This window comes from Mustela nivalis (genome assembly GCF_964662115.1).
Source record: "Mustela nivalis genome assembly, chromosome: 8".
In the NCBI taxonomy this organism is placed as follows: Eukaryota; Metazoa; Chordata; class Mammalia; order Carnivora; family Mustelidae; genus Mustela; species Mustela nivalis.
In genome coordinates, this window is record NC_139027.1 from 143036069 (window position 1) to 143053814 (window position 17746).

Below are 17746 nucleotides of genomic sequence, written 5' to 3' on the forward strand. Positions count from 1 at the left end.
ACACAACTAAAGAAACAAACCTTACGTTTGACAGGCAGCAGCCGCCATGGGAGTGTGTGCTCAGATGCTGTCCAGCCCAACCCCCAGTCCCAGGCCCCCCAGGCTCCTGGCCCCTTCGCCAGGGGGCACCCCAGGCTGCACCTTCCAGGACAGCTGCCCCTGGACCGAGATGAGAACTTCTCCAAGGGGCCCTGCTGTGTCTGCCCCTCCCGCATCTCCCCGCCCCCTCTCTGGCACAGTAAGCAGCCCTGCAACCTTGGCACTGGCCCTGGCTACCTTGCCCTGTGTCCCAGGCCAGGGCTCCCCAAGGGGAACAATAACCTCATGGGGGCAGTCGTGCCCCATCCTGTGGCTCCAGCATCACTGGAGTCAGGGTCGTGGGTGCCCAGACCAAGAGGACGTTTTGTCTTTTAAATGACACAGTCTCCTCCTGAAAAGGAGCTGAACCACATCTGTGCTCCAGTCCCAAGGTGGGTGAGGGCCCGAGGCAAGGGAGTCCGGCAGAGGGCCTCCCCTGGACGCAGGCTGGTGCCCAGCTGTTGTGCGGTGGCCCTCCCCACCACCCGCCACGCCCAGCCCCCGGAAGGGGACCAGCGCCTCACTGCTGCCTCCAGAGACACTCCTTGCCCCGGGCAAGGCCACGCCACCACCAGTGTGCCAGCAGCTCCCTCGCTCCCCACACTCACATCCGCGTCCTGACACAGGTGAGGCGAAGGTCGACATCTGTCTGCAGCTGGGCTGTGTCCAGGTCCAGGAGGGACCATGCCATGGCCCAGGAGAGCTGCCCGTGCACTGACCCCTTCTCCACACCCTTGTCCACCATGGGGGTCACTAGGCTGCCTGAGAGCCAAAGGTCTGGGCAGGCAAGATGACCAGGAACAGGGACCGCCTCCCCCGCTGGCAGAGGGGTGGTTCGGAGAGCGACCAGGTGCCCAGCTGTCCCCAGGACTCGTCCCCGCCCCCCCCCCCCCGCTCTTGAGAGGCGGGTGGGGTCCTCCCAGGCCTTCCCCGTTCCTGACCCACTCTGCGTTACTGCACACCACTCCGGGTCGAGCCAGCCTGTCACACACACTGTGGCATCGTGTGCTATGGGGCAGGCACTCCTGGGTGTTCCTCAGGGTCCGGTCACCCTAAGGCATCCTGGGGAGGGGGAAAGGCAGGGGAGGAGTCCAAAGCAGAGCCTGGTGGTGCTCCTGAGCCACCCCCCACGCCCACTCCAGCGAGGTAGAGAGGGCTGGCGCAGGGGTGGGCTGGCAGGGACAGAAGCAAAGCTGGGCCAGGACCAGGGATGGGGTTTTGTGCCAGGTCATACCGATCCCAGCAAGAAGGGGGCAGGTTGGAGTCAGGGCTGGTGGAGGGAGGCGTTGGTGGGTAAGGCGACTGAGGGTCCCCCAGGGTCCCCGCGCCTCCCACCGTCACCAGGGACGGCAGCTGCCCAGAGGCCTGCCCCGCGGGAGGCCCCGCTGTGAGGGTCCCACTGCAGCAGGCCTGGCGCGCTCTCGTCTTTGAACCTCGCCCGCGCACGAGCCCAAGCGCACCCCTGGGCCGAGGTCCGTCTGGTTCGCTGCCTTGCCGGAGAACGCGCCTGACTTGAAACCTTGAGCCCCCCTGCGAGGAGGCCCGCCCTCTGCCTTCGGCTCCGCCTCGCGCCGCCGCGGCCCGCCTCGGCCAGACCGCCCAGCTTCCCCGCCAGTCCGCGCGCACGCGCGTGCTCGGGGCGTCAACGCCCGCTCCTCCAAGAAGCCCTCCCTGATTCCAGGCGTAAGAGGTCCTGACTTCCTGCCTCGGGACGCCTGCTGGTGCTCCTTTCCAATGTTTTTGACCAGATGGTAAAACTCCATGCCTGTGTGGTTGGCCTAGAAGGCCGGGCCTGCCTGTCGGGCTCCCTCAGGAGACTCACAGGAAACACAGTGGCCTTGGAGAAGGCCTTTGACTCTTTGACTGTGTGACCTCCACACCGGTCTGATACTCGTGCAGGTTCCCAGGGAAGCCAGGCCCAGACATGCCCTCCTCTGCACAGCCGGTGCTGTTGGAGGCTTGGGCACTGAGCAACAGACCAGACAAGGAACAGCTGAAGTCCGCGTAGAGGCGGCATGCAGCGTGCAAGTGTCCTCGGGAAGCACTCAGACTCTGGGCCGTGCAGGGCTGGCCGCCGCGGGGACTTTGGACTTGGCCTGGGGTCAGCGTTCAGGAGGCTGGGCACGCCTGCATCTCCAGGACCCAGCCCGTCCCTGTCACCCATCTTCGCCCAGTCAGCCCCACTGGGGCTGTCCGCTGTCCAGCCACAGACCCTGCTCAGCCCACTGGCTGTGCTGTAAGCTGTGACACAGGGACACCAGCCTCTCCCAGAGCACTTGCTTGTCCAGCACCTGGCTAGAATGGGCTCTGGATTCCTGGCAGACTCAGGAGCTACCCTACAACCCAAAACAAGAGGAGGTGCCCCCAATAAAACCTCAAACACGCAGATGGGAGAAACACATCCAGAGTAGTCTTTATAATAAAATTAGTATTGAATCATATAACACAGAGTCCAACAAAAGATATAAAAATTGGAATGTAGAAATTGATTTGTAGAAAACATCAGAATATCACTTCCCACCCCACCGCTGGCAGAAAGTTCTGCAGCAAGGCCACAGAAAGGGGGGTGCGGGGGCAAGCCCCTCCTCGTGTAAGTAGCTTGTCTGCCACATCCCCCAGGCCACGAGGATGTGCAGAGACTCTGGGTCAGAGCTGCCTTACGGGGGGGGGGGGGGGGTGAGGGTTTGCTGAGGTGAGGGCAGATACCAAGACAAGAGTTTCCAGACCAGGCAGAACAAAAATGTACCCTGAGGGACAGGGAGAGTTCCTCAGCCTTGCAAAGGCAGACACAGAGGACAGGTTGTCCCAGAAGCCCTGACCTGGGAGCAGGCTTGAGTTTGCAAAGGGGAGGCAGAGCTCAGGCTGAAGGCACAAGGCTGCCCATCCCGGGGCATGTCAGTCTCGGTCCCTACCCACAAACCCACGGTCCAGGCAAGGTTGTGTGTGTATCTGGTTCTGGTCTGCCCTTCTGCCTGCAAGGGCAGGTGGCCCCTGAAGGACACAGAGCTGTGGGCCCCAGTGAAACAGGGTAGTGGGGACAGAAAAAAGACCCTCTCTTCCAGGGAGGCCTCTTTGTCTAAGTTTGGGATAAGGAACCTGTTCCAGTAAAAAGAGACACTGGCGTCTGGTTTATTTTAGAAAATAGAAAACCGGGGGGCCTGGCTGGTTTAGTTGGTAGAACATGCAGCTCTTAATCTCAGGGCCATGAGTTCAAGCACACACTGGGCAGGGAGCCTACTTGTAAAAAAAGAAAAAAGGAAAGAAAGAAGGCTGAGCCCCACAGCCAGCACCCAGCGTGGTCAGGGATGGCACCCAAAGACCACAGAGTAACCCCGCGAGGATTTCCTTCCCCACCCCAAACCTTCCCAGCAACACCAGTAGGTCCAGAGGACCTCGCCCCATCCCACACCCCTGAGATGATCCCTGCAAAATATCCCAACAAAGGCAGCACAGCAGGGAGACTGGGGAGTCCCTCCTTCCTAAGCGTAGGCACATGCTGGCAGGGCAGGGCCTGGCCTGCCCCCCTGTCCCGGGAGAGGCCGAGGCTCCAGATGAGGATTATTGCTCAGAACCTCAGCGCAGACCCAACCGGGGCGGCGAGGCAGCCAGCAGTACCTAACCCTAACCGAAGGCACGTGGGATTCTGCTGAGTGCGGCCTGACAAGGCAAGCTGCGGAAGAGGGGTGCGGACTTTGCCTCGAAGTCCTGGCAGCCCGAGGGCAGTGGGCAGGCAGAGTGGGCTCTTCAGGGAGACAGGGCAGGCCTCCTCCGAACGCGCACCTGGCTGGCGGGCACGAGGCTCTGCTGGTCCTCACAGAAGTCCAGGAATCTCCGCCAGAGAGGGCAACAACGCAGGAGGCGGTGGTCCCCTGCGCAGGTTGAGGGGCAGGGGTCCGCGGTGGACCGCAGCCCCGCCCTGGCCCTCCCTGCCCCGCCCTGGCCCTCCTGCCCCCAGCCATTCAGCCACACCCCCAGGGAGAAGCCCCGCCCCGGCCTGCCCCGCCCCAAGCCGTGCAGCCACACCCCCAGGAGAAGCCCCGCCCCGGCCTGTCCCGCCCCCAGCCGTGCAGCCACACCCCCAGGAGAAGCCCCGCCCCAGCCTGCCCCGCCCCCAGCCGTGCAGCCACACCCCCAGGAGAAGCCCCGCCCCCAGCCGAGCCGCCCAGCAGTCCTACCAATGAAGCAGAGGCCCTCTTTGGCCCGGGTGATGGCCACGTTCACTTGATTGGGGTCCACCACAAAGCCCAGGAACCTCTTCAGCCAGCTCTTCGTCGGCCGCTGGTCCAGGTCACTCTCGGGGCACGTGCGCACGGTGCTCACCAGCACGTAGCGCCACTCGCTTCCTGCGCAGGTGGGCGCCCGTGATGAGGCCCCGCCCAGGTCCGGCACCCACCCGCTGGCCCGCGAGGCCCCTGCCCCAGAGCCGCGCTCACCCTGGCTCTTGGTGATGGAGCACACGCTCACTCCGGTGACACCCTCTTGCCCAAGCCTCTTGCCGATCTCCGCAGCCTGAGCATTGTAGGGCGTGAGAATGGCAACGTCCTTGGGGTCCACGGTCTTACCCAGGGTCAGCTGCTTAGCGATGCGGACCTGAGGGACCAAGGGGTGCTGCTGGAGCAGGCCCTGGAACCTCTCCTGCCCTGGACACCCGAGCTTCACCTGTTCCCTCAGTCTCTCTGCCTCCTCCTCCAGGAAGCCCTCCCTGACCAAGGGGCACCAGGGAAAGTCTCACTGACACTCACCACCTCGGCCACCTCCTCCGGGTTGGCCTTGGAGTTTTCATTCCCTTCATCTGTGGACACCAGTAGGCTCTGCTCATGGCCCTGCACATGGCCAAAGATGACAGAGCAGCTCTCCTTGCCAGCGTGGCCCAGGACGCTGGGCGGCCGCTTCAGGCCCGGCCAGGTCTTCAGCTTCTTCTTGTAGAACTCCATGGAGGGGAAGGCGCAGATGTCCGCGTGCTGCAAGGCAGGGTGCGAGAGAGCTGGGGGTCTTGGAGGCCAGGGTGGACACAGGGGGTCGAGGTGTGGGCAGCAACCCCTTGGGCATCCCTGGCCTCGTACCACACCGCGGCCAGAGACGGCGAGGCTAGGGCCGGCTTACCATGCGGTACTGTGTGTCTAGCAGGAAGGCATCTGCATGATACCTCTCGAAAAGAGACCGGTCCAGCCCCAGATTCTGCAGCTGCTCACTCCTGACCACAGGCCGCAGTTGCTTGTGGTCCCCCAGAAGAACCACCTGCAGACACAGGCAGCCACGGTCCTGACACCTGCAGACCTCGAGGTCCAGCCCATGGCGTGGCCACTCCACCACCAGGAGGCTGTCCTCCGGGCGAGAGGCCGCACCCACTGCCACCCACCTGGGGCTCCCAGCTCAGCACCCAGCTCCCTCACCTTCTCCACCCCTGAGAAGGCCACCAGCGGGATGAGGGTCTCGGGCTCCGTGGCCATGCCCGCTTCATCAACGAGGACCTGCCGCACAGCCAGCCTCCTGAGTCCAGCCGAGGCCGCACACGAGCACGTACACAAGATGACCCGGTGCCGCTCCAGCTCGAACCTCCGTGCCTTCCCCAGCACCTGCTTGTACCTGGGTGGGGACAGCCCTCGGTCACACAGGGACACCCCCCCGACATCTCCACCGTGAAGACAAAAGCACAGCCCCAGCGGCTTACCAGTTGAGGTCGTCCTTGGAAAAGACCTCCCCTTTCTGCACCCGAGCGTCAAACCCCCTGATGACCGCCGCGTAAGGGTTGGAGGCCTGCCGGACCCTGTGGTGCAGGGTGATGCTCCTGGGGTGGGAGGGTCATCCATGAAGCCCCGTGTCAGTCCTTGCCCCGACAGGACTGTGGGGGTCCCACACCCACAGACTGCCAAGAGACTGCACCTGAGGCTCTGGTTGGGCCTCCCCTCCCGAGGGGTCTTCCTGGGCGGGCCGCTGCTGCCCACACTGGGCCCCGGGAATTCGGTGGCCTCAGCCTGCTCACTGTACACCCGCAGCGGCTTCAGCTCGGCTCTCCTGCTCAGCAGCAGTCCTGGCGGCAACGGGACGTGAGTCACCACCCCCCGGGACCAGCCCCGTCAGGCAAAACCCCCACACAACCAGCCCAGCGCACCTGCCAGGACGTCCACTGACTTGTTAGAGGGACCGCAGTACAAGACGCACGGGCCCCCCAGCAGCTCCTCCTCCCTGGGGGCGCCCCAGGCCGTCACCTGCTCCTCATTTGCCTTGTGAAACCAGAACACGATGTGGAAACCCACCACGGTCTTCCCCGTGCCTGCGGGCAGAGCGCGTCATGAACAGAGCCCCTGGCCACCAGCGCAGGCAGCCCGAGGCCCCAGCCCCGCAGCACAGGCCCCACCTGGCGGGCCCTGGATCACTGTGAACGGCTTCTGCAGGGCTGCCCTGACAGCCCGGTTCTGGCTGGAGTTCAGGGTGTGGCAGCCTCCGGGGAGGTCGAACATGCGTTTCTCCAGGAGCCTGCTGTATGTCCCTAAGGAAGGGTCAGGCCTGCCTGAGCAGGGGCGCAGGGCAGGACCCAGGCAGGACGAAGGGACATGGGAGAGCTGGAGGGTCCCAGGACCTACCTCTGTGGAGGGTCTGCTCAGGAGCAAGGCGGAAGGGCGGAGGGATGGGCCGGCCCAGGGCAATGCTGACCACCAGCGGGGACGCACGGTCCAACCTGCTCACGGCTTCTTCCTTGCGACTGGGAGCAGGTGGCAGTGAAGAGGGACCCAGGGACATCCCCAGGACTACCCCCAGGAGGGGACACCCGGCCCGCTTTTCCCCAGCTTCTCCCTGTGGAAGCTACTCACATGTCAGGAAGCTGCTTGGGCAGCACCTCAATAGTGAATCGGGTGCCCGATCTCAGCACCTCTTCTGGAACTTTCTCCATGGGCATGTGCTGGACGAAGAAGTACACCTGCCTGGAGGTCTCCTGCCGGTCGGCCTGGCCCTCCTTCAGGTCCCAGTGTCCCGTCAGCCCATGGGCCACCCAAGTGTACGTGTCAGGGTCGATGCTCAGGAGGGGAGGCCGGCCGGAGCCAGCTGGGGGGTGCAGCTCCCCTGTAACGGGCATGGCCGGCAGCCCCTCGAGCCGGATGCAGAGGTAGCAGTGGCCGAAGCTGAGGTCAATGCCGTGCTCGCTGAGGAAGGACGGCTCCAGGCAGAAGGAGCCGCACAGCCGCCCCTGCGCCACCTGCTTTGTGTCCCAGGACACGCTGACCTGCTGCAGAGTGATGGAGTCCCCCTCCGAGACGGCGCCTGCGGCCGACTCCAGAGAGCAGAACGGCCCCCACACGCGGGCGTACTCGCCTTCATTGAGACACCGGTCCTGCGCCGCCCGGGGCGCCTGGTCCAGGAAGCAGTCGCCGGGCCGCTCTACGTGCTGCAGGCAGAGGGTGAGGCCCGGCGCCACGGTGCACAGCTGCAGGCTTGGCACCAGGAAGCCCCGCTGCGGGCAGGCGCTGAGCTGCACCTGCAGCACGTCCCCGCTGCCCAGCTCCCGGGACACCTCCACGAAGTGGCCGCAGCGGCTGTGCCTCACGCGGCCCAGCTCCCGGGGCGGGGGCTCTGCCGTGCCCAGCTCCCGCACCAGGGCCGCCGCCTCAGGCCACCGCTCCGCCTGCACTAGCTCCAGCAGCTGCTCCCACCGGGCGGCGTCCACCCGCCGGGTGTGGGGGTCCACCAGGGTGCCGGGCTGCGGGGAGCGCAGCCCTTCCGCCTGCACCGAGTAGATGCGGCGCCGCCATTCCAGCCGCAGGCCCGGCCGCCCAGCCAGGTCCCTGGGGTGCTCGGCCAGCTGCAGGGCGCGGTACTGTACAGGGCAGGGGTCAGGCAAGGTCTCGGGGTTGGTGGGAAAGAGCAGCTTGAAGCCGCGGGCGCCCATCTCCACACCTGCCACGATGCCCAGCTTGCCCCGGGGCTGGACCCGGAGCTGTGCGGCCAGATGCAGGCTTCGGGCCTGGCGCTGATAGGCCTGGGCGCGCGCGTGCTGGTGGCTGAATTCCTGGCACAGCCCGTCTATGTCCCTGGCGGAGTAGGGGGCGCCCCCATGGCCCAGCACCAGCAGGACCTGCCGCTGCACTACCACGTCCAGGTACCTGCGGATGGGCGAGGTGGCCCACGTGTACCAGTCCACCCGCAGCGCGTAGTGCCCCGCAGCCTGCTGCTCGCCCTGGCGGGAGCGGCCAAACACAGAGCGGCCCAGGGCCTTGCGGAGGTCGAGGCCCACGGGAGCCAGGGAGGGGTGCGCGTCGTCTGTGGTGATGAGGTCCGCCAGCAGGTTGTGGTCCCCAGCACGGGCGGCGCGCTGCAGGTGCCTCCACAGGGTGGCCAGGAGATAGACCTGTGGGCCGGGAGACCCACAGCCCCGCAGGTGGTGGCGCAGGTGCAGGGAAAGGGGCACCAGCTCCCCGTGCTTCTCGTCCAGTGCCGCGAGCTGGCGCTCACTGGGCGCGGGCTGCCACCGCAGCAGCGTGACCGTCCGCGTGCACTCGCTGCTCACGAGGAGCTCGGCCGCCAGCCTGTTGAACTGGATCATGTACTCCTTGACCATGGTGTGGGCCGCGCGGAAGCCCAGCACGCCGTCCTCGCTGGGCTGCTCGTAGTGTGCGTCGGTCCCCAAGCGGACTCGGCGCAGCACCCGGGAGAAGTGGCAGGCGGCCACGACACAGGCGTCCACAGAATCCAAGAGGCTGGGCAGCTCCCCGCCGGCGCCCGGGTGCTGCCTGATGACGTGCTCGGCCTCCTCGTAGGACAGCTGGCGGTCAGAGCGGATCACCGAGGGCGCGATGTGCAGGCCTTTGAGCTGGTCGCTGCCCTTTTCAACCGTGAGGAAGAGGGAGACGGCCAAGCGATCCTGGCCCGGCAGGAGGCTGAGCGCGTCCTGGCAGAGGCTGGCCGGCAGCATGGGCTGCGGCTCCCGGTCAGGGGCGTAGAATGTCACGCCCCGTCTTCGGGCCTCCAGGTCCAGAGGCCCATCCCTGGGGACAGCGCTGGCCACATCGGCAATGTGCACGGCCACCTCGTACCTGGAGCCCAGATCTCGGACGCTGAGGGCATCGTCCAGGTAGCAGGCACCCTGGGGGTCCACGGTGAAGGTCAGAAAGCCACGGCAGTCCTCCCGGCGGTCGGGCGCCCGACTGAGCTCTGCCTGGTACTTCTGCAGTGCCTTGCTGACGGAGGCTGGCTCTGGCCCCGGCGCCCTCAGGCCGTGCTCCAGGTCCAGGATGCGGAGACTCTGCTCCCAGGTGGTAGCCTCAGGTAGCACCTCCAGGATGATGCCCAGGGGGTAGTAGAAGCGGGGTCGCCACAGGACAACACGCACCAAGAAGAGTCGGCTGCCACGGGCCTCAGCGGGGAGCCGCTCGTACCCCACGCGCCGCACACGGCCCTGCTGGACACAGTGCACGGGAACCTGCAGCGGGTCCTTCAGCTCGGCCACGAAGATCTTGGTCACGGAGCCGTCGATGGGGGTCATGATGCGAGGGTCCCACTCGTCCGTGCGGCACACGAACACCAGCTCCCGCCGCTTCCTCTTCAGCACGCCCACCACGCGGCCCTGAAGCCTCCCCGAGGGGCCTCTGTCTGCGCCCAGGACCTCCACCAGCACCTCGTCCCCGCTGAAGGCCATCCCACAGTGCAGGCGGCCCCTGATGTGGATGGGGCCGCAGTCCGCGTCGTCCAGTGGGACGGCCAGCGCCCGCTCGAAGGTCTCCTGCACGAAGGTGCAGGGGCGGTACAGCTCAGGCTCCAGGCTCAGCAGCTTCCGCAGCGCGGCCCGCGGCAGGCTCCTGTACTGCCGGGCCTGCTGTGGGGACTCGGGCTGGGCGACGGCGTCCAGCAGCCCGTCTTCCCGGACGGTCACCGCCAAGTTTCGGGCTTCATCCAGGAGCTCCTGCAGGATGGAGTCGTCCGCGTTGAGCTCCATGTCGGAGGGCCAGAAGTCTGACTCAGAGTCCTCGAGGTCCTCGGGGTCCCCATCTTCCGTGGCCGGCAGCCCGGCCACTGCCTTCCCCGGGGCCACGTCCCCCACCGACGAGTTCCCAGCTGAGGTCATGTCCTCAGCCTCTGGGGGCACCATGGCGGTCTCCCTCACCACCCGGCAGCCCCCCGCCGCAGACACCAGGGCCGCGTCCCCAGCCTCTGTGCTCTGTGTGGCCTCGCCTCCCGCTGCCAAGGTCTTGGAAGGGGATGTCCTCCCTTCAGCCCCTGGTGCCACCTTGTCCGTGGCCACGTGCTCTGTGGCTAAAGCCCCTGTTGTGCCCTCTTGCGGGACAGCGTCCTGGGCCACGGCAGCCACAGATCTCTCTGCGTGGAGGGCCCAGCGCTGCCTCCTGCTCTGCACCGCACTCTGCTCGATGTGCTCCAGGGACAGGCTCTCGGGCCAGACGCTGCAGTGCTTCATGCACTCGCGGATGAAGCTCTTCCAGAGCTTGCTACAGGCCCCGAAGGAGCAGAGGGCCACGGCGTTGCCCACAGCCACCACCTGGGACTGGGCGCGTGTCATGACGGTGTTGAGCACGCGGGCGTCGGTGAAGAAGCCCAGGGCGGGCGCCCCGCAGCTCAGCAGGCTGCTGCAGCTGTGCACGGTGCTCAGCACCACAGCCCGGAACTCCCGCCCTACGGGGGGGGGCGGTCAAGGGGGTCAGGCCCGGGGTGGGGGGAGCCCGCCCAGCTCCGCACCTGCCCCTCCCCGCCCCGGCACTCATCACCCACCTGGCAGGATCTCAAAGCTGCCCACAGACACCTGGCCCAGGTCCCTCTTCCTCAGCTCCTGCCTCAGCGCGAGCACCTGCAGACACACACGGCCGGAGCAGCCGGCCCGAGTGAGCCCCTGTGGGGGGACACGAGGCCCACGGCCCGGAGCCCCGGCCCCAGTCGCGGCTTCGAGCCCCACACCGTGGCCTGGCAGATTCATCCCTCAGCCCCTCTCTCAGGAGGAGCCGCTGAGGCTGAGGAGGACCCCCTCCGGCCAGAAAGGGACCCGCGCCCTCCTCCGGGCATCCCTGCCAGACGAGGGGGGGTGGGCTGTTGCGGGCGGCAGGGGCTCACCTGGGCGCCGTGGGACACGGCACAGATGTGCCTCTGCTCGCGGCTGCCCCAGCAGGGGGGCCAGGTCTGGTAGATCTCCTGCACCTTCTCCACGACCTGCGCGATCTCCGCCGCGTTCAGCCAGGATGCGCGTGACAGGTCCCGCTCGGGGTTGCCCGCCACGTGGCAGAACATGAGAGGGTAGTGCGTGGGGTGGCGGGGGACCCGGCCGCTGGCGTGGATGGGGCTGCCCTCGGCCAGGTAGAAGTGCCGCGAGACGAACTGAAGGATGGCCTCGGTGCAGCGGTAGTTCTCGTGGAAGATGAGCCGGCTGTGCCGCGCCACAGCGTGGGCCTCCCTCTGGTAGTGCCAGAAGAGGCGGCAGAGCAGCGTGTGGCCCGCGGCCTGGGCACTCGGCACGCTGAAGAGCCTGGGCGTGACCTGCCGGTGGTCCCCTGCCAGCACCAGGCGCGTGCCGGGCCCGGCGTAGCGCAGCGGGGTGAGCGCCTCGCACTCCAGCATCTGGGCGGCCTCGTCGATGAGGATGTGCGAGAAGAACCCGCCGGGCACCCTGAGCTCGCGCGCCTGGGACGCCGTGGCCACCACAATGCGGTGCTGCTCCAGCTCGGCCCGTGTCGGGGCGCGGAAGGCGCGGCGGTCCCCGGTCAGGAGGCAGTAGCGCAGCGTGGCCGCGTCCGTCTGGCTGGGCGGGCGGTCCGTGAACATCACCCGGAGTGGAGTGGCCTCAGGGTGGCCACTGCTCACGTAGCGGTGGAAGTGCTCCTCGATGTAGATGTCGGCCGCGCTGGGGGAAAGGGCACACAGTCCACCGAGGCATGTCCTGTGAGCCCAGCCCGGCCTGGACGCCGGGAATTCAGCAGAGGCACACAGACCCACCCCACACCGCTTCGACGCCAGCAGAGGGGACGGAGGACAAGGTCAGAGTCGGACAGGAACCGGCAACAGCACAGAGGGTCGGGGTGGGCAGGGAGGGATCCCTGGAGGAGGAGGTGAAGGAGCTGGCCGTGCAGAGAGGCAGAGAGCGGAACCTCAGGGGCCCCTGCCTGAGATAGCCCGGGTGGCCAGAGGCTGTGCTTGGCCCGGAGCTCAGCTCCCGGGGGGCTGCCAGTGGGTGCACCAGCTCCGGGAGCAGATGAGAAGCACCGAGGCCAGGGTGTCCTGGGGACACGCGAGAGCCCCCGGGCATCTCTGCAGGGACCTGCTCCCCAGGACCCCAGGGACCCAGGCCCACCACGGGAGAGACCCCGGCCTGGGCAGCAGAACGTGCTGGGAGCCAGGAAGATCATACCAACCCCAGGGGCTCTGTGAAGAGAGACTGAGGGGCGACAACAACAGAGCCAGCCCTGGAACTGCAGGATGGGCCACGCCAGACGCCCCCCAACAGCTCTGTCTGCTCTGGGGTCTCTGTGGAGGCACCCAGAGCCCCACCCACAGACAGCAGACCCTGACGCCCCAGGGCACCTTGCACTGGGCCCAAAGCACAAATGTCCCATCTCTTTTAGGCCAGGGAAAGTCCTGAGGGTCAGAGTGACCCTGACCTCCCTAGGAGCTGCACTGTCCCCTACTCCTGAAGCGTCCACGGGGCAGCCAGAGGACGCAGGCCCAACCTAGACCCTGCTTTGCCGATGGCCAGGCAACGCCGGAGACCCACTCTAGCACAGGCTGCCCAGGCCTCCAGGGACCCTGGGAACGCCCGGCCCCCTCCTCCTCACAGGGACACAGCAGGCAGCGGCACGCTGGCCCCGGCCCAGCAAGCAGGCGGCGGCTCTGGGCTCACCTGTTGGTGTGCGTGCAGATGAGCACCCTGGTGTGGGGCTGCCGGATGACCTCCAGGGAGGCCATGGCCAGCGTGTAGGTCTTTCCTGTGCCAAACGGGCCGTAGATGAGCAGGGGGGCAATGGGCCGGACGCCCCCCGGGCTACGACCCGCAATAAGCGCCACGGCCAGCTTCTGCTTGTGGTTGCCGCGCATGGCGGGGGGTGCAGGCAGAGGCCGGGGCAAGGAGCATGTCGGCAGGTCTGGCACCACCAGTCGCACATCAGGCAGCGCGTCTACCGCCTGGTGCCAGAATCGGAAGGTCAGTGGGTCGATCTGGAACTGCACCTCAAGGAAGGGGCTGGTGTCGGGCTGCAGCCCCAGGGCCATGCAGCAGCGGGCCGGCAGCAGCAGCCACACCGCCCGCTCCGAGCTCGCCCGCGTCTCCAGCTGCACTTCAAACACGGTGCGGTCGGGTGCGGGGACGGGGGCCACCAGGGCTGCGCCGACCGCCCGGCCCAGCAGAAAGCCCTCGTCCGTGTCCGGCGTCTGCGCGGAGGGTGTGGGGACCTCGGCATAGAGGGCCCCTGATGGCGGGAAGAGCATACCCAGGGCCGGCGCCTCCAGGGCTGTCCTCAGGGACACCGGGCCCCGGAAGTTCAGCCTGGAGGGGAGAATCTGGTCAGCGCTCCGGGGCCGGGACTCTGCGGCCCCACAGCCCAGCGGCCCTCACTCACCTGGCCACCAGCCGCTGCTGAGCCGCCTCCTCCTCATAGAGAAACTGGTGCACCCTCGGGCGGTAGTTGGCACAGGACATGGGGCCTGGGACGGAGCCCCCGGGAGAGAAGTCCAGCGCCAGGGCGGGCACCTTGTACTTGGCCACCAGGGCCACCTGCTCGGCCGTCCGCTCCACACCGGGCACCACGTGGCGGTTGCCCGTGTGCCAGCGCTCCAGCTCCTTGGTGTGGCCGCACGCCGGCCTGCCCTGCGGCCCCGGGCAGTGCACCTGGCCCAGCAGCAGCCCCAGCTTCCGTAGCAAGGCCGGCCGGCGGCCAAAGTCGAAAACCACCCACTGCTCGAAGCAGCCGAAGGAGGCGCCCTGCACGCGCACCTCCACCCGGAACCCGGCTGGGGCGGCGTGCACTCGGAAGCGCTCCCCCTTCGCATAGAGCTGGCCCGGCGGGAGGCGGGGGGCCACCAGCGAGAAGTCTGCTCCCAGCTCCTGCTTGAGCAGGGCCACGTGCAGCAGGGGTTCCTGGGGGAGAGACTGGATGGGGAGGCGGCCCCAGACCCTGCCCGCCCACCAGCGTCCAGGTGGACACTCAGGCCCCTCCCCACACTGCTGGGCTTCCTGGCTGTGACCCCAGAAGGGCGCTCGGCCTGTCTGAATCTTGGAGTTCCTCCCTGCAAATGGGGTCCCAGAGCAGCCCCTGTGGAGGTTGAGCAAGGGGAGGGTGTAGCACGGGACGCCCAGGGCACACGAGCTAACTGGCCTGGTCCTCGCTCTCTGAACCCGACCCTCCCACCAGCTCGGCCTAGAGACCCACACATTGCTTCAGACCACACAGGCGGCTCCAAACCGGGAGCCCAACCACCTCCCCGGCTGAGCTGACGCCTCACCTCAGAGCGGATGTCAAATACCCAGCTGTGCCGAGTCTTCTTCTCGGGGGCCTGATGCACCAAGGGCTGGTTGCAGGTGACGGACACGCCGTCCACAGTCTCCGCCAGCTGCACAGAAGCCGGGCCATCAGCGGCGGGGCTCTGGCCCCGCAACCCCTTGCCCACCGGCCTGGTCCCCACTTACCACCAGGACCTCACTTCGACTTCGCTGGTACTCAGCCAGCAGCCGGGCCTGGTAAGACACCAGCCCCTCCTGCCAGGCGGCCTGCTCCCTCAGCTCCAGGCCCTGCGCCCGCCGCACCCACTCCTGCAGCTCCGGCTCGGAGTGCGCCTTGGTGCAGGCGTCCCCGTACTCACAGAGGTCGGGACTGGGCAATGGAAGGTCAGCAAGAAGAGCAGGGGTCAGCCCTGCCAGCCCAGTGCTGGCCTGTGGCGGGAGGCAGGGTCGATTCCAGGCCTGGGGCAGGGCAGGGTGGGAACAGGCCCCTCCCTCCCGTGCCCATGAGAGAAGGGCTCCGTGTGCCTCCCTCAACCACCCTCCAGAGGCCGGGGCGGGGACCAGCCGATTGCACAGAGGGGATAGAGAGCCCCTGGTCCTGGCTGAAGGGGGGCTTTTCCCCCACCCCCACCCCACCGTCCTCACTTGGGGCAGAGCTCAAACGCGGAGAGCCCCGTGGGTGGGCTGCGGTGCTCCCAGATCTCGGCCGGGTCCAAGGCCACCATCTGTGCGTGGTCCAGGGATGAGCAGTGGTTCTCGAAGGCCTCCTGGGAGGGGCAGGTGACCAGGCAGGCACGGCAGTACAGCCGGACGCTGGGAGGCTGGCCGCAGGGAGCTGCACATTCGTCCTCTCGGGGGGCAGTGGGCGAGAGCAGGTCCCGCCGCTGGAGCCCCCCCAGCTGCTCGGCCTCCCACACGGCCATCTCCACTGCGCTGTGTGCGTACTGGCAGCGGGAGGCCCCGTGCCGGCACGGCCGCCCGCGCCCCACGTACATGCAGTAGGCCAGCGGCTGGCCATACTGGGGCTGCGGCCGCACCTCCACTACCTGCTGCTTGCGGCGGCCCTCGGCGCTCACGTGAGCCAGGAGTGAAGGGCAGGCCCCGTGCTGGGGGCAGTGGCCCTGGGTGTCCATGGGGCAGAGGCGTGGAGGACAGCTCCGGAAGCAGTGAGAGCAGAGCAGCTGGAAGTGACCGCCATGCTCGGCGCGGATGGCGTCTGCGGGGCTGTGCTGCTCCCCCTGGGCACCCCCACCCTGCAGCTCAGTCTTGAGCCACAGACGCCCGACATTGTGCTCCCGCTCGAAGTTCCAGACCAGGGCCTCCTCCGGGCTGCGGGCAAAGGTGCACTGGTTGCCGTGCCGCCGGCAGCCGAGCCCCGGGCTGTAGTACCAGCAGACGTCATAGCGGGCAGGCCGTGGGAAGCTGGGCCGACGGGCCACCTTGCGCCACACCCTGCTCTTGGTAGCTCCCCTGAAGCGGGCCAGCAGGATCTCTCGCGGACAGTGGTGCTCTGTCCGGCGCAGAACATACGTGCTCTCATTCAGGCGCTGAGTACAGTGAGGGCAGCCCAGGTGCAGGTCCACCTGGGCACACAGCCTAGCCAGAGACTGCTCCTTGGTGGCCATGGGGCTGGTGGGTGACGAACCAGACCGTGGGGACAGCATGCCTGGCTGGGTCTGCGGAGGGCCGTCTGAGGCTCACAGCATCACCGGGTCCTCTGGGGCTGTTGGCTCATGATGAGAAGTCTGGAGCGGGAGGAGCAAGGAGCCCGGTCAGACCCTGAGGCCAGGAGCCCCACAGGCACCCAGGCAGGGGCTCAGTCACACTCTGCCTCTCAGCCAGGCCAGGCAGAATTCTGTCCGGTAGACAGGTGGAGGGGCTTGTTCCTCCAAGGAGCTGGGCCCCACTGACCTTGACCCAATCAAGACCCTTCCCACTTCTGGGGGGGTCTCTGGGCCAGCCTGTGGGAGGAAGGGTGCCCTGGCAACAGGAGCCCTGGGGGCCCACGGACTCTCTGGGCTCCCCCGGGAGCCTCCCTCTCCACACCCTCCAGCCTCCGCTGGCGCAAACACACGGCTGCCCTGCTCGCGGGGCCAGGCTGGCTCCGGCGACCTCCGCGCACGGCGGGGGGGGCCCGCGGGACGGCACCGCGGCAGGAAGTGGGGAAGCCCCGTGCGAATGCAACTGGCCGGGGAAACTCTGAGCGCGACACCAGCGCTGTTTTCAGAGGAAGCCGTTGCAGCCTCAGCCTGGAGGGGGGACGCCAGCCCGGTCCGGCTGCAGAGGGACGGCGCTGAGAGCCCAAGCCCGGGGGACGCTCCCAAACCGGACACTCGGGTTCCGGCGGCCTCGGGGCGCAGAGATCGCGGCCCCTCCCCAGGCCGGGGCCAGGGTCGCAGCGACCTGGCTGCCCCGCTGCCCCCGGAGGGGGGGGCGGGCCGGGGAGCGCGCAGGTGGCTTCCGGGAGCCCCCGCCGCCCGCCACCGCGCCGCGCCCCTCCCGCGGAGCACGGCCGCCCCCTCCGCTCCCTCGCGCCTGGGGGGTCCCACGGAGCCCGCCCCGGAGGGCGGCCGGGACCCCGGCCCCTCGCCCGGCGCTTACCCTGCGCGCGGAGCTGCCCCCGCCACCGGCGCCCGCCCCGCGTCGAGCGATCACTTTCGTTTCTGCCCGCGGGTGACTCGGAGCGCTGACGCCCCAGCGCGGAAATTACCTCACCGCCCCCCCCGCCCCCCCGCGCCCCGCCGCCCTCCCCGCCCCCGGCGCCGCCCCCTCCCCCCACCCCCGCCCCTCGGCCGCGGCGGCCAGGTCCCTGAGGTCCACCCCGGCCCCAGGTGCCCCGCGCGCGCGCACATCCGCGGGGCGCCCCGGCCGGGCAGTTTGCAGAAGGGGCCAAGCCCGCGGCGGCGGCGAGCAAGCCGGACAGCAGCGCAGCTGGGAAAGGGGCTCCGGCCGGGGCGCCCCTCGGCTGTGCAGCGGCTTCACCGCCCACCGACCTGTCCGGACTGAGGGGCTGCGGCTCGAGGACTGGGAAGGGGAGGGGCACGGGGAGGCTTTTCTGAAGGATTCCATCCAGTCTAGGTCGGAGGGACCTGCCTACCCTCCTCGCTGGGGAGATTCTTACTGAGGATGCCCTGGGGTTATAGCCAACCCCTGGACAGTGTGCGCTCCCCCATGCCAGATGGCCGGACGGTCAGGAGCACTTTGCGGCCTGACCCCCCAACTTTCCTGTACGGGCGCCATCCT

At 67.8% G+C, this 17746-nt stretch overlaps 1 protein-coding gene across 4 annotated transcripts; it reads right to left on the reverse strand.

Annotated features, from left to right (window-relative positions):
• Window positions 1-2469: 2469 nt before the first annotated feature.
• On the reverse strand, window positions 2470-17204 carry HELZ2 (helicase with zinc finger 2). Of its 4 annotated transcripts, none has more exons than XR_014315824.1 (20): window positions 17105-17204; window positions 15149-16248; window positions 14690-14873; window positions 14506-14613; window positions 13623-14140; window positions 12908-13549; window positions 11131-11914; window positions 10795-10870; window positions 6891-10698; window positions 6663-6781; window positions 6437-6568; window positions 6211-6352; window positions 5962-6109; window positions 5750-5866; window positions 5472-5664; window positions 5182-5316; window positions 4821-5039; window positions 4512-4668; window positions 4254-4421; window positions 2470-3947 (listed from the first exon to the last, which is right to left on the reverse strand). XR_014315824.1 is itself a non-coding variant. In XM_082746426.1 (20 exons), exons 2-20 carry the CDS (start codon window positions 16165-16167, stop codon window positions 3823-3825), a joined length of 8814 nt encoding a protein of 2937 aa, XP_082602552.1. In that variant the 5' UTR covers window positions 16168-16248; window positions 17105-17192; the 3' UTR covers window positions 2470-3822. The 4 variants fall into 4 exon arrangements, 1 of the variants encoding a protein (XP_082602552.1); XR_014315825.1 differs by having other exon boundaries at window positions 6288-6352; window positions 17105-17192; XR_014315826.1 differs by having other exon boundaries at window positions 5962-6190; window positions 6288-6352; window positions 17105-17192.
• Between the last annotated feature and the right edge of the window lie 542 nt (window positions 17205-17746).